General features: G+C 43.0%; 1 protein-coding gene across 4 annotated transcripts in view; it reads right to left on the reverse strand.

The window, feature by feature from the left end:
- NRG1 (neuregulin 1) overlaps window positions 1-16,719 on the reverse strand; it is a 1,020,295-nt gene that overhangs the window by 213,524 nt on the left and 790,052 nt on the right. For 3 of the 4 annotated variants that reach the window (XM_065899834.1, XM_065899833.1, XM_065899838.1), the window contains exon 1: window positions 5,827-5,923. The exons of the other annotated variant lie outside the window; for it this stretch is intronic. In XM_065899834.1, coding sequence (XP_065755906.1) covers window positions 5,827-5,923 — 97 coding nt within the window. Of the gene's footprint in view, window positions 1-5,826; window positions 5,924-16,719 lie in introns of those variants that run through there. 4 annotated transcript variants of the gene reach the window in all.

Here is a 16,719-nt window from a genome sequence, read left to right on the forward strand (position 1 = left end):
AAGGTGACACTAGTGAAACGGAGAAAGAAGAGAATTCTGACCTTCCAAAGGCAGAACTCCACAGATCGTACTTAAGTTGGACTCAGAAATGCACTTATGCAATTGTAATCAAGGCGACCTAAGAAACATGCGTACTTAATTTATAGTTTACAAATGCAAATAAATCCAAGGTGTATGTAACAACATTCTCAAATAATTGCTCCTTCATTAAAAAAAAAAAAAAGGAATGCACTGATTACTGTATTTCAGCCTGCATTCTGAATTCCTTGGGGAATTAATTGTAGAGGCATTTTTTTCATAGTTAGAAGAGAGGCCGCGATGTGAAAATGTGACATTTTCATTCACAAAATGTAAGTAAGCAAGGTTATATAGGGTATTACTAATTGTCAAACTTTTCAAAGTAGTCAGCTTTATGCTTATCAAAACAGAATAAATTAAGCTTTTTTTTTTGCTTCTAACACCTCACTTTTTCTAAAGCAACAAACACTGACATCTATTGGCATTTTGGTAGCTCGCTTTTAAAAAATCTGTTAAAACCCACGAAAGGACACACATGCAAACATGCGTAGGATTAGGATAAACCCAAAACACCACTTGGTCCTTTGAAGAAATTTCATTTTCTATACCTGACAGCATATTGAATAGATGTTATTTTCCTCTGATAAAGATAAATCCGTTTTTAAGCTAATATTATATCATTTCAGTTTCTGTATTTTCTGTGTGTCAAGAGGAGAACTCGAGGGTTAATCAAAATATTAGAAGTCCACTTTCTTTTTCTCTGAGCAAATGAAATCACTCACCCAAAATACTGACACTTGGTTTGTTTTCGTCTATCCTAACAGAACAGGATAAGATCAATACCGTTAGTGTCAAATGTAACTTGTCACTTTGAGAACGCTAATAAGACACTGATTTGCTAAGAATCACACTTCCAGAACTTTAATAGCCATTCTAGTGTGTGTGGAGGGGGGATAATGAAAGATGCAGATTTTTTTTTTAACATTCATTATTTTGTTTATATTTAGAAACACCTGCACTGGATTCTATGAACCTTGTTGGCAATATACTCTTTTTTTTTTTTTTTTTTGGCAATACACTCTTACATTTGATAAAAAGATGACAAAGAGCATGTGGATACACATTTTCTTTTTCAATTTGTACTAGTCCCAAAAGACCACGCGTGCATTCTATATAAGCATCAACTCTTCAGTGTGGCCAGAAAAGGACTCATGTTTCAAAACCTTCTCAAGTTTGAGACCTCAACCTTTTGCTGCCAGAGATAAAATGATACTGCACCTCACTTTACTTTCAATATTTAGACTGAATTCAGGACTGTTTTCATAATACCTATATGCGGTGACGGTATTTGACATACTTATCCACTTCTCTCTCTATTTACAAGTAGTACATATTAATATTTATACTCACTCTAATCTAAGGCCAGCTCTGGATTATTTTTTACCGTACAAGGTAAATTTGGAAAATTGTGTCCAATATCTTAGCAAAGGCACAGAAGATCTGTGTCTTAAATCATTTTCTGAAGAGAGCTAACATTGATGGGGCACTTACTACTGCTGTTATCTCATTTAAGCCTCAGCATAACTTTATGATAATAATTTTATTATCCCAATTTTACAAATAAGGAAACAGGCATGGAGAGATGAAGTAACTTTCCCATGACTATACAGGTAAGGAGCAGAACTGGGATTTAACCTTCTTTTTTTTTTTTGCGGTACGCGGGCCTCTCACTGTTGTGGCCTCTCCCGTCGCGGAGCACAGGGTCCGGACGCACAGGCCCAGTGTCCACGGCCCACGGGCCCAGCCGCTCCGCGGCACGTGGGATCCTCCCGGACCGGGGCACGAACCCGCGTCCCCAGCATCGGCAGGCGGACCCTCAACCACTGCGCCACCAGGGAAGCCCCAGAACTAGGATTTAAATGCGGGCAATCGGGCTGTAGCACTAAGTACCAGGTACCCTGTAATAGTGAGGCATTTTCGTACTAAAGGACAGGCGATGAAACACACAAAGCATCTGTTACACTGCCTGGAACATGGTAGGATATTTAGTAAATAGTAACTCCCTTATTAAAAGTATAAAATACTAGTGCCTGGCATGTAATGTGTCCATTGCTCTCATACTGGTTCAATATTTTCTGATTACTTACATTCTTTACGGTCTTTTCTTCCCATTTTTCCATCATATCATTTTCTCATTTTGCAGATATGAGAACGGTATCCCAAGTTTCTCCCACTCTTTCAAAATCATTCTCCAAAATAAACCCGCTTCATTCTAAAATTAGTATTTAATGTCTTTAATAATTACATCATCTAAGTGGTCACAAGTCACCAGCTTGAAACAGATCACTGGACATTCCTCCTGTTCTGTAAACACACGCTGCCCTGGTAGTTGACGGGGCACTTCATACCCAAGAACGTTTGACAAGCACTTCAGCCTGGGAAGCCACTGAGTTAACAAAACAGGTGGGTGATGTCACCCGGGAAGCACATGGCCGGCTTCTAGCCATCTGGGATACTAAGTGTTTTGATGTTTCCACCACTTGTACTGACAAACGCCGGGGGTGAAGGGAGACCCAGTAGTTCTAGAACTGAGCTAGGCTTGATAATGAATGGGTTCCAGGTCATTTAAAAGGAAAAATAAAAAGAATCCTTTGCAGTGTTTTAATGAAAGAAAAACATCAACAGAGATTCATAGAAGCTTAGAGCCAAATACCAAATGGGCGGGGGGGAGGGGGGGAAGCTCTGGTTTTGTAATTCAGGCTTCATTAGATAAAGTTTGCTGAGCTGAATCAATACGAAAAGTCTGGATATGGGAGATCCAGCATCTAGGAGGTGCAGGAAGTTACAGCACCCTTGGTACATGGATCCTCGTTACAAAGCCCAGGATTACGCTGAGGTTGCTTTTTTTCCTTTCTTTCTTTTTGAGCAAAGAAGAAAACTCAATGACCCCAAGGGCCTGGGAACTATTAGAGTCATTACTGCGACACAGATAATTCTGCTGAACATCTGCAGCCACAACAGCGTGCACGAAACACAGCTACGTATGTATCACGTACAGGCACACGTGTCGCGTGAAAGTTAAAGGAATCTTTTCCCCTAAAGCTATCCCTCCAACAGAGGCGTTTATGCCTCCGCATACAATACAGCACACAGCGGGGCTGACGGGCTGAGTTCTCTCAGCCTTCTCTCCCCCTTGACTGTCCTGAAGTAATGTTCTAACCTCCGAAAAGAGGCTTGGCTGTTGCATGGGCATCGTGTAGGACAGAAAGTTTCAGCGGCTGTTTTAAGAAAGGGGTGAGACCTGGGATTGAAGGGCACTGATGGAGGAGCTATTTAAGAGATGGGTGTCCTGTAAGCCCTAATTTGAGCCGGTATGCCAAGTGGTGATGCTATAGTTATGGCATCTAGAGGTCATTCCTTTGAGGATGCCTGAGGACTACAGAGTGCAAAAAAGCTTGAAAAAGAGGTGTGGGTTTCCCTCGCAAACCATTATGGCTCTCAGTTATTTACTCTCCTAAGATAAGGAAAAGTACACTGACAGCATTACAAGGGAAATGACAATAAGGAAAGAAACAGTGATTTCAAAGCAATACTATTTAAAGCCAGGTGCTTTTACCTAAAGCAGGTTTCAAGTTGATCCTTGCTTTTGAATCAAATGAAGAACAAATATTCTTATCTGCTTTATAGGGTTTAACAAGCACAAGGTGCCCTGGAGGGGGGTAAAAAGTTCCTCCCCAAGGAAGACAACTACCTGATGGAAAAGAGAGATACACTTTAAAACCAACCTAGAGCCAAGTTCACTCCAGATTCTCTGGGAAGAGAGTCAAGAGAATGTCACTTAAAGATGCCAGTCTATCTGGTTCAGAGGGAATCAGAGCGGTGGGACTGGAAAGCATAATGAGAGTCACCAAGGAGACTCTGGGACGCTGTGTCAGGAGAGAATATTAGGTAGTCCCAACACAGCTGCCTACCTAATAGATGAGATCTGTAGGGCACAGAAATGCCTGTTGGTTCTTAAAATCTCTCCCACCCACCACGGGTGCTTATCTGAAATGTCTATGTTAAGTAAGGCATTGCTGCCCTGAAGCCTTGACAAAGTGCAGACCTGTTACCTGAAAGGGATGCTCCTTCAAGCCACCGTCCCCTCCTTAGTTCATCAGACGTCCTCCAGAGGACCACAGAAACGTCTGAAGGCAGAGTACTCCCAGGCAGGACAGGACAACACTTAAAGAGCCCCGCAAATAACTCTTTACAACTTTACCACTGTGGTCAGGTCTAAGAGCTCTTTCATTTACTAAGATAACCTGCGAGAGGACAGTAGAGAATGTCACTTAGGGACATTGCTAATCCAGCTCCCCACTTCAGCCCTTGTTGAATAAAATGCGATAGGGTATCTCCAAAACAGGGAGAAAGTAAGGAACATTTCAATACGCCCTCAGGAGAGCTAATGAAGGGTAATGAAGGTGAAACCGCGCAGCAGCGTCCTATCATAGAAGCACGCACAGGAATGGTCAGTGGCCAAACAATCACTCTCTGTTCAATTTGCTTTGCTCAAAACCTGTTTAAGGTCTCTGCCAATAAGCCAGGCTCTGAAATGCTCTCAGCGATGCCAGTAAGAGGACTAGGCAAATCTTGTTTACTTCCTGCAAAGAACGGGCAAATACTTCTGTAAGATAACAGAATACCATTGAATTTATTCTTCAAAAATGCTTTACGAAGTGTGCTGGGGGATGTTCTAAGTGCCTTGAGGTCTCTGGATCAATTAATAATTGGGAAGTGCAGAGGCAGAAAAAAGCCCTTATATTCTTCCCCCTCCCCTCCATTTTTTTTAAAGCATCCTCTTCACTTAGTCACTCATAAACAAGTATTTATTTGGGGCGCCTCCTCTTTCCAAGACAGTGTCGAAAGCATCAGCCCTTCTTAGGGAAACAGAAGGTGAAACTGTCATTCACGTCCGTGAACCCATGATCACGCACTAGACTTGTCTCTAGAAAGCCTCAGCTGCCATTTCATTCTATTATATAACCAGTGAGCAACTGGGTTCAAAAGTTCAAATGAACTTTTGCTTTGGGGCATCTCTTGGGAACATAAATTAACCACATTTATCAAAGAGGTCCTGAAAAATAGAACTGCAAAACCGAAAGTTTGAGAACCTTTTTGGGGACCTGATTCCTGGCACTGGGCTGGATTTTATCTGCTTCGCTGACCTCTAGGAATCCCTCTCAGCTGATCTGAGCTCCGATACCGCAGGGCTGAATCCGAGTGAGCGTCCGCGCACACCGCGACCCTACACTCCCTCCCCGGGGCCCAAAACACCGACGCGCGACCGCTCGCGTTCTCTCTAGAGCACCCCGTTCTTCCGAGCCAGGCGCTGCGAGGGGTGACCCGTTCCCGCTTTTCTCGCTAGAGGGCAGGCGGGGCCCGTGCAAAGCGCTGCTGGCGCTGGACACGCGTGCACCCGGCCTCCGCTCCTGCACGCCGGGTCCCGCTCCCGGGCTGGGCTCGGCTCTGGGGCGCTGGGCAAAGGCCATGCCAGGGAGCGCGGCGCGTCCGGGTCCTCCGGAGGCGCGGTCCCGGCTTCCGTCCTCACCCTGAGCGCGGGTTGCTGGCGCCCGGGTGGGGCTCGACGCCCAGGTGAGGGGCGGCCCCACGGAGGGCGAGCACCGCCCGGCCCCGCGGACGGCCGGGAGCAGGGCCAGGCGCCCGGAGCGCAGGGCGCAGGCAGGCGAGGGCGAGGCGGCGGCATCTGAGGAGGAGAAAAAGAAGGAGGAGAAAGATCGCGGAGCCCCGGCCGCGCGGCGCACTCACCTGGGCTCGGGCCGCCCGCCGCGGGCGCGGGCTTCTTCCCGGAGCCTCGGTCCTTCTTGCCCTTCCCCTTGCCTCTGCCTTCTTTGCGCTCCGACATCTCGCCCGAGAAGTGCACGCTCTGCGCGGACGGCGCCCGGCGGAGGCGACGCGCGACAAGTTTGGTCCAAGGGCTGGGATCGGCTTTGGGAAAAGTTTGTCCCTCGAGAGCGGGGGGCGGAGGCGGGTAGAACCACCGGCCGGGCTGCGGCGCGCGCGCTGCGCGGGGGGCGTCTCCTGTCGCCGGCGGGGAGCGCGGGGACGCGGCGTGCGGTCCGGGTCACCTGGGACTGGCGGTCGCTGCGTCCGGCGGTCGCGCTCGCTCTCGGGGCGGCTCCTGTCGCGCAGGGAAGTGCTCGGTTCCCGCCGCTGTCGGCTCCTGTCGCGGCCTCTGTCCGGCGCGCTCGCAGCCCGAGGAGGGAGAGGCGATAACCGTCCGGCCAGCGCTTGCGTCGCCCGGCAGCCGCAGTCACCCCGCTCCTGCCCTCCGCGCGAGCCCGGAGTTTCGACAAGTTGGGGGGAACTCCTCGCCGGCTCTTTTTCAATTGCCCCACCGCCAACCACCTCCCGCCCGCAGGTTGGACGCTGGCGCCTCCTTCTCGCCCTCCCCTGGCCTCGCCCCCTCCCTCGTCCCCGCCACACCCCCACCCCGAGGCGCGGACACGCCACCGGGAGGAGCCTGGGCTCGGCGCTCGCGGGCGCAGCCCCTTTCCCTCCCCGAGCCGGCCTGGGCGGGGGGCGGTGCGCTTGGCGGCTGCCGGACACCCCCGACAGGGGTCGCTGGAAGCCGCGCGCAGCCGCCGCCGCCGCCGCCGCCGCGCCCGCGGGAGCCGGACCGCGCGTCCCGGGGAGATTCCGAGACCCAGGAAGGGATCCGGACCCGGGGCCCTCGCTCCTCGCTCCTCGCTCCTCGCTCCTCGCTCCGCTTCCCCGCCAGGCAGCGCCCGGGAGGGCTGGTCCCTTCCCTCCAGCGCGGAGAAAATGGTGGAGACAAATTTTGCAGCTCCGACACCTGCCCGGCCAAATTAAGGCCCTGGAACCCGTGGGAAGGAGAGGAACGGCTGCTGTTTTCTCATTAGAGTTTGGGGTTCCGTTCTTTCTTTCTTTAGTGAAAAACCCCACACGCACGTAGGGCAAAGATAAAACTCTGGGTGGAAGAGTAAGGCGGCTGTGGATACACAGGAAGGGCTCGGGGGACCGTAAAGATGGTTAGATAAATCTATCTTCGTCGATCTGCTCCTGGGATGTGTCTGTGTCCTGCCTTCGTGTGTTTAACAACGTGCCTGACAGGCTTCTCATCTTCAGCTTTTCCTAAAAGAAATAATAATAACCTGGCCTCTGCTAAGGGGGAGGGGGGTCTCCTAAACTGTATCTCTCACTACAACTTAATTATTCAAGTTGTAACTTAACTGATAAAACCTGGGTTGGAAAGCGATCGACAATAAAATTACTGCACTAGCTAGAGTCACTCAGTTCTGCCGAGAGAGCAAGTACGGGGAGGTAAAGTGGAGAGACAGAACCAGAGGTCCTGAATTCGTCTGTGCTAGCTTTCTCCGGTTCAAACTTACCTCAGAACTGCGGGTGAAACCTACTTCGCCTTCCCTTGTCCTCCCTCTGGTGGAGAATTCTAAAGAGCAGTGAAATCCAGAAAACGTTAGCACCCTGCTGCGAAGGACAACAGTGAAAGGCCAGGGTAATCAGCACCGCGTAATGATCCAGAATCATGTAAAGCAAACGTTCTCATAGATGTATGGCAGCTGTGGCTAAGTCAGAATGTTCATTTACAGTGACAGGCCCACGTGTTGTTTTCTGGAAGAGGTGAGTACCGTCCACCCACATGTGAAATTTACTTAGCCCTCTTTAAAAGTAATTTGCTCCTGATTTTCCGTCCTCCGGGATTAATGCTAACTGAACCATTACCTACAGACAGCCTTCTTGGTATATTTTCCAAATGCCACCATTTAGATAAAGGTGAAATCTGGGGTGCCTTCTTGCTATGTATGTGGAGAGGGAGGGGGGACAAAAACAGTTATTTAAAAACTGTCCTAAATTAAGAATGATTTTATTCTCCTTTAATTTGTACTGTAATAAGAAGCTAACTCTATTGGGTGGGTTAAGTCGTTAAAAGATATCTTAGCAGTAGTGCCATCATTTATTTTGAAAAATTTGATGTCCAAATATCTTCTGCTAACCTTCCAACGAACACCACACATCAATTATACTGGGCCATAAAAACAGCAAAATCAGGGAGATTATGAATACTGAATAGCACCACAATATTCCACAGAGTCTAATATAAACTGGAACTGAATGATGGTTGAAACAACTCTGCTTTCCCAGGTGGGGCCACTATTTAACAAACAGGAAAACAGCAAAACTCAGAAAAGGGGAGCCCTTTCAAAAAGGGTACTTTTTCTCCAGGATATGAGACCCTGTAAGGGCTTAGTATACAACTACTACATGTTACCAGATACATCATTATTTTAGAACTGAAGGATAGAAAGCAGAAATGTCTTTTGGAATTAAAAAATAAAGTTTCAGCTCTTTCCAAATAAAACAGAAAGCCAGCTGGAAAACCCAATTTGAAATTGCCCTTAAATTATTCATCTCTATGGTCAGGAAGTAGCAGATGAATTTGTTGTTGTTGTTTTGCATTTTTATAAATCCTCGGAAATGATCAGAACAGGGATGGAGAAAGGAGGAAACCTTTCTTTGCTTTCTTGAAAATCAAAATATTGACCTCAATTTAGAAACAATGACATGTTTTCATGGTATCGTTTTATTAATTTGTTATGTATTGTTCAGCTCTTAGAGTCTGTATCATACAGGGTATATCAGCTCTCAGGTAATATATGTCAACCTGTCAACATATGTCAACTCCTGAAAACTAGAGTGGGTATTTATAAATAAGCAACTTGAGAAATAAAGAAAGACAAAATGGAGCTCTTATATTAAATGACAGCTTATAATAAAGGCAGTCCTGTGCCCTAACACTTGTCTTTGGCTAGGCTTAACTTTTAGAAGCACTCTTAAGAATCCACAAAGCTGGCCAAATATACCCTTTCTCTCATGAATTCCCGTTTGGAAAATACTCCAAGAAAATCTTAAAAAGAAAAAAAAAAACGAAAAGTGAAAGAACATTAACATGTGAACATTTTTAAACTTTTGCAAAATATTGTGCATACTGACAGTAATGGGAATTTCATTTTGAATTCTGCAAATAGATATCTTTAACTTTTAAAAAATGAAGTAACAAGATAATTTCTATAGATTATTTTTTTAAACTTTGCAACAAATTCATTGTTAATAAAGATGCATGGATACAAAAGAAAATCTCCCTCACCGGAGCCAGCTCCAGCACGATCACTAAAGACGCATGACTTATTCACTAATCCACAAAACATTTACTGAACTAAATGCTCAACAGTAGAGAAACAGAAAAAAAGAAAAAAAATTGCCCCATTCTCATGAAGCCAAAATAATATGAGAAAGCATGAAAACAAATTAATTATTACAATACAAATGAAAAGCAGAGCCAGATAAGTTTTCCAGGGCCTGAAGCTCATGAGATTTGGGAGATCTTTTTAAAGGGAAAGAACACAAACTTAAAAATACAAATTTAGATCCAAGACTGTTAAAGGGAGCCTTGGAAGTGAGAGGCCCTGAAGCTTCCTTAGTTTCATGACAAATTCACTTCTAGTGATTCCAAGCATATTCCACTATCTGCACAATTATATACTAATTCAGAAATTAGATACTACTTTCACATACTATCACTATAAAGAGAAGACATTAACGGGCAGTCAAAAGGAATACACACATTTTTTTTTTAGATTCCATATATATGTGTCAGCATACGGTATTTATTTTTCTCTTTCTGACTTACTTCACTCTGTATGACAGACTCTAGGTCCATCCACCTCACTACAAATAACTCAATTTCGTTTCTTTTTTATGGCTGAGTAATATTCCATTGTATATATGTGCCACATCATCTTTATCCATTCATCTGTCAATGGGCACTTAGGTTGCTTCCATGTCTTGGCTATTCTAAATAGAGCTGCAATGAACTGAAACAAGCAAAGACTATAGTGTAAGGAAAATAAGATGAAAGCAGCTTTAAGAATTCACTAATCAGCAATTGTCCTGTATGTTTAGTTAGACTCTTAGAATAAACACGCAAACTGAGTTCATTAAACAAAAGGCTTCTGACCGACAAGATACCCACGCAAAACTGGAAATCGTGTGCTCCGGTACATTTGGAAAATATTAAACAAAATTCTTAACTAATCATATTCTGTCTGCTGTGAAGAGTCAGTTTGATAACAAATTGTGAGTTTAGAATCCTAAGAAAAATACTAAAAGTGGTAACATTCAAACAACACTAAAATGAGGCCTGTGTTTATACTCTTCTGCTTTGTGTGATTTTTAAACATTATCCCACACCAATGATTGTTGTTATTATTATTTATCATTATTATTAATGATAAGATTACTCTCATGATTGTAGGGATACATCATAGATTAAAAATGGATTATACAGCTGAATACTAGTGCCAACTTTCTTTTTGTGGACACTATCTGAAAAACAGGCCTAGTGTCATAAACCTCTTCTCTAATAGGGTGGAGATGTAAGCCTTAATAGTCTTTGAAACGTTTTATTTTCTTTCAAGAAGAATACAGTCTCATGCAGCTTTTTGATTTCTCTTTCTGACCTCCACACTAATTATTTATCTTTAGCTTTCTCATCCCCTTGCAACACCTACTTAAGATGTGTATGTGATGCAAATACCTCAAATGTATATATACACGCATATATGCATACACATATACATATGTAGATATACGTGTGTGTATACATCTGTATTTGTGAGTGTATGAATGCATATGTGTGTGGGTGTATAGTTATTGCTTCTCTTTCCTCTACTGGAAATGAGAAACACTTGTCTGAATTTGAATGCGAACCTATAAAAGATGGAGATTATATATCCTTTTTATCCACTTTTTTCATATCGCTATCCATGAGAATTCTCAGCACCGTACTTTGCACGTAGTAAGCACTAAATGGCTTTGCGTATAATGAATTTAAAGAGAACACGATGAATATAAAAAGACTGGTTCTGATATTACCATTTCTGTCAATCAATTACCAATCACCTACCCTGACAATCATCTTTGCCACCTCCTTTCTGCAGCCAACCCTTCCCCAAATCCTGTCATTTTGACTTGTCTCCTTTTATTTCTCATCACTAAGTACCACCCAAATTTAAGCCTTCGTCTTATCTTTTCTTTGATCATAGTAAAGCTTTCCACCTGGACTCTTGCTCCCTCCAATTATTTTGCTACATGCAGCAGTCAGAGGAGTCTTTTGGAAATGCAGACTTAACCCAGCCATCCTTTGCTTCCCAGAACCATACCCAGTGTCCTTGTAGGGCTAGCCTGTGCCTAACTCCAGCCTGATCTCACTACGCTTCATCCCTCCCTCTCTATGCCTCATGCATGAAGGCTTCTTTGCAACATGCCTCTAATACTTGTCATTCTTTCCAGCCTCAGTGCCTTTGCACTTACTGTTTCCTCTGCGTGAATTTACCACACTTGGCCTAATTCCACTTACTGCTCAGGCTCCAACTGAATTTCATTTGCTTAGAAGCGCTTTCCATTACCTTTGAAAATGATTTTAATCTCCCATCCCATTTTTACACCTCCTTCAGAACATTTCTTCCAGTTTGTAATTATTTTTTGTGTGTGATTTTTATTTTTACAAGGATTTTTTAAATGATTTTTTACAGTGTTTTTCTTATACAATGATCTGTTCCCACTGGACATTAAATTTTTTGAGGGCAAAGACTGACTATTTCATGTCCTATCTTGTATCTCTAGCACTGTGCCTGTTTCATCATAGCCAATTACATACATTTTGTTAATTGGTGAATAAAGGAGGATAACTAGAATTGCTTTCATATGTATATAAGACTATACATACATATATGTATGTATGCTTATGTTTATTTGGTCAAATTTTAAAATGATAATGATGCTTATGGTACCAGGCATGACATTTGGGGATAATTTCTGTTGAATAAGCCTTTCTAAGAATGGACATACAGAATAAGAATCTTGACTTATAGGTATAATTTCTCAAAACTTTAAGAGGTGAGGTGATAACTTCTATGAAATGGTAAAGTCCCAAGAAAATACTTACCTTTTTTTTTTAATTGCCTCTGCAAATTTCACCTGTAGATTACATTTATTGGCTCCATTTCCTTCCTTGCATTTGTATGAGGTGTCAGAGAGACCCACAAAAGAGCTGGGTTTTAGCAAGGCTGTTCTAACAAAGTGATAATGGATGAAAACCTTTAAACACAGCATTGTTAACAGAGAGTTAAAAAACCCCTTTCTAGCCTTGGCATCATACAAGGTTCCTATTCCCATAGGATTATTTTTCACTTAACACACTAGTGGTAAGTCCATATATAGTCATTTTAGCAAGTTGCACCCAGTAACCACCTTACAGTTATCTTTGAGTTTAGATTTAACTCCCTTAGTATTTTCCTCACTTCCCATCATGCATATCCATATAACAAAGGGATCTGTCCATACATGCATCGGGTTCAGATTCTGTGAACATCTAATATACAGCCCAGAGAGAGATTCAGATGCTTCGGTGTCTTTTAAGAGTCATCCCACAGGATCCTCCAAGGTTAACATCTTTCCTTTCAAGAGTCACTTCATTCATTATTGTGAAAAGATTCACCCCTGCTAAATGTATAATGATGTTAAAATACAAATGTAAGGTCGTGAGTGATGAATTAGTACTTCAAATATTTGAACAGTGCGAATAATTTAACAGATCAACTCTGCTTTGGTATGTCCCAGAAGAGACACCTGGTAGAAAGCATTTCCAAAACAGATTATAGTATATCGGAAATTACTTCACAATGTCATCAGGATAACTGGTCTGTATGGAATGAAACCCTGACCCACAACATTATGTACCTGGCCTAGGCATGTAATAACACCACAATTATTCTTTTTCCTTCTTTCTCACATAATTCCTTCTAACCTCCTTACTAAATCTTTATGAATACTACCCACCCCGCCTTTTTTTTTTTTTTTTTTTCAGCTCCTGTTCAAGTTAGAGCCCAATACTTCATATATCTGACCTGACTAGGGATTTTTAGTTCTGAGCTCAGAGCCAAAAGTGAAGTTCTCAGTGGAATGTTACAGTCATCTCCACCCCTGGACCCCAGCCTAGAATTCTAGTTCCTTTGCAACGGACCAACTTTCAACATACTAGATATTTGGGAAATTTTGTGTATGTGTGTGTTAAAAATTTTATATCTTTCACTTCTCATTCATTTGGGAAAAGAATTTCATAAGTATTAACAACTCAAGAAAGCAATTCATCTTGTAAAGATGATTTAGCAGAATAATTAGATAACTTGACAGAAACTAAATGACCATCCAAAAAATAACTGGTGACCAACCATGCAGAAGATTACATTCTTATGGAAAATGCTGTCTTTTCTGCTTAATCATAAAGACTGTGTTTGTTCCAGCTCTTTCCCATAAATACAAGATGGAGACCACCTCATGCAAATGGTCCAGGAAACTCTGGTCTTGCCTAGGGTCTTACTCAGCATGTAGGGTTCTTTAGAGTCCCAAGAAATTCTGGGGGTGATCCCAGAAACTAGATATTCAACTGAATGTCTAAGAAATATGTTTGGATTAGTATTTGTGAGTGATCTTTGTTCAGTCCTAGAGCAGACTGAACTCTTTAAGATCCTATACAGCAGATACATTCAGGCACAAAAAATTCTGTCAGTCCATCTGGGACTTCAGTCTTCAAGACTGACCAAAACCAGCCCTGGTATTGTAGGTAGGAAGAGAAAGTCACTTTTACTTAAGTGACAATTATCTTGCTTCGGAATTACATCAACTTTTTTTTTTTTTTCCTGTTGTAGTTGTTGTGGTTTCCAAAAGATCATCTAACAGAATGAGGTGGAAATCCACTATCACTTTTATTTCCATAATAATAAGTAGACCCCTGAGAGCCCGCAATGTGCTAGGATTTACATCAGTGTGTGTTTATTATGGGTTCTAAAACTATACAGTATTTCTAGCTCAGAAGTGCAAGGTAAAGAACTTAATACATATTTTCTCAACTCATTGTTTTCTTGATAATCCTAGGAAAATATCATTCACTACCACTGTATCAAATTTTGACAATTCACAAATGTGCGTGTGTATACTTTTTTTTCTAAACTCCAAGCCTCAATTTCCACTACCTCAAACTGACCAGTTTGTTAATTCCCATCCCTCTCCCCCACCCGCCCCCCCACCCCGAACCAGACATGGTTCAAGATCAGAAACTAGGTGTCATCCTTCGTTTTTCTCCTCACATCCTCCTTTCCTCCCCGATTCCAGCCATTTGATGCCCCAGTCCCAGCGCTCTTATCTGAAGCAGCTTTAATCCTCATCACCTGTCTCCTTTGCTTCTCCCCTGAGCTGGGTCCTCAGTCATTCTTTGACTGACCATTTTTCAAATACCCCTCTTACTGCTTCAGCTTCCATTCTCACACCCAGCCATCCTCCTTCCAGCTACCGGAGTTAATCTTCTAAAATACAGCTATTATCTTGTCATCCTTTATGTAACATTTCTATGGATTCCTGTTGCTATAACGTTGCAACTTCTCCTTAGAGGTTAGTCAGGTCCTTCCCAATTCAAGTGCTGCATAAATATTCAACCTCTCTTCTCTCTTCCCCCGGGTAGTGGGTATACTCTGGTCACACTGAACTGTATCTTTTCTTACTTCTACGCCTTTAACTCTGTTTTTCCTTCTCCCTAGAATTTCTTTCCCTTTCCTGCCTAGCAGGCAGACCCAACTCAAAACTCACCTTTTCTATTTTTCCCTGATGCTCCCCTCACAATCGCTGCTGCACATGTGTCTTCCTTATATGTCTCTTGAGCTCAGCACCTTTATTACTATCATTATTTGTTTTCAAGCCTGTCTCCCTGCTCTGCAGGAAAGATGCCTCAGGAATCATCTCTCTAGTTCCATAAAGTACACATCTGACATATGTATATTAAAATGCATAGACTATAAATGTGTTCAAAGAATCCCCAATTTACATTTAATTCAGCTTCAGAGTGATTGAGTAGCAGTTGAAGGGCTTTGAAATCTTTCCAAATTTAACGTTTTACTCCAACGCAAATGGGACTTTCGCTAAGTAATTACAACTTTTCCAAGCTCTGCAGCTGTAAGAGCCCAATCTTAACTGACTTGTTCAACCGGAGTTACAGTTAGCAGGATTCAAGAACAAGGCTTGCTGGTTTCTACCACTATATTTTTGTGTACTGAAATCCATTTAAGCCCCCTTGCTGACCTACTCTATGTCTTATTTGCCCATATTAAAAAAAACCAAACTTGTATAATAATATCAATACTTGTTACACATTAACCATCATAATGAGGTATTATGAAGTTCAACTCATCCCTTATCTGTAAATTCCTCTATAAAGAAAAATAAGTTTATGATGTAGAACCTTCATCTTGATTTCTGAAAACTCTAATGATAACTCTGGAAGGGAGAAGGAGTGTCCCTTTATATAGTTGATAGTTTTTGATTGCTTAAAATAGCCTCCATCTCAAAGACTGCTGGTAACTCTTCAGCCCCATCTACCATTCCGCACTCTCTGCTTAAGTGTCTGAGAGCCTCTGAGGGTCACAGTCTCCACCTTGGACCTTAGATGAAAGCCTGTCTTCAAGAAAGCACCAATGAACCGGACAGAGCTTTGAATTCTGACTCTGCCGCTTCACAGCTGGCTACTCATCCGTAAAGGAGGGGACTATACTACCAATTGTAATAGATCACTGTGGTGAGAACTAAGTGAGCTCACGGGAGTCGTGTCCAGCCTACAGGAGGCGCTAGAGAAACGGCACCTCAATTGGTCGTCAACTGTCCGCTGACTTCTAGCTGCTGCTGCTCCTATCAAACATCTCTGAGTCCAGGCCAACTTTACTAAAAGAAGCATTTTGCCAAAAGGATAGGTGATTTTTTTTTTTTTTTACCATTCAGTAATGACTGAATAGGTAATTCTGAATTACCCCAGGCCATTGGCACTTAAGGCTACAAAGAATAAGTAAAACTAATGAAAATCAGATATTTTTATGGATTTGAAGCTTTCACCACACTGCTCCTAATTCACCTCCTCTCGTCATCCCTTTCTGGGTTTTCTGTAGGACAGATGACTCTTCACTGGCTCAATGGAAGGCAGCAGAGGGAAAAAGGAGCTAAAAAAGGAAAACTAGTGTTTGAATGAGTAGAATATTTAGTAGAAGATTTTATAAGTAGAATTCTAATTCTAATCACAAGATTCCTGTCCCCTCGTTCACACATCCTGTATGATCCCCTCTTCTTGAGTGTGTGGGGGGGGAAACCTATGGATATTATGGGTTATGGCTCCTGTGCTTAGGTTATCAATCAGTTGACTATGAGTTAATCCACAAGGTGGGTCTGACCTAATCAGGCGAGTCCTTAAAAGGAGGGCTGAGCCTTTCCTGAAGAGAAAGATCATCCTACTGACTTTGAAGAAGTAGCTGCCATGTAATGAGAGGGTCACATGCCTAAGAGTGGAGGGTGACCTCTAGGAGCTTAAAGCAACCTTGGCTGACAGCCAGCAGGAGAACAGGGACCTCAGTCCTCCAACCACAAGGAACCGAATCCTGCCAACAGTGTTGATGAGCCAAGAAAAGGACCTGAGCTCCAGCTCAGAACACAGCCCAGTTGATGGCTTGATTTCAGCCTTGTAAGACCCTAAGCAGAGGACCTAGTTACGCCCTGCCCAGACTTCCG

The sequence above is a fragment of the Phocoena phocoena genome, chromosome 21 (assembly GCF_963924675.1).
Source record: "Phocoena phocoena chromosome 21, mPhoPho1.1, whole genome shotgun sequence".
Lineage (NCBI taxonomy): Eukaryota > Metazoa > Chordata > Mammalia > Artiodactyla > Phocoenidae > Phocoena > Phocoena phocoena.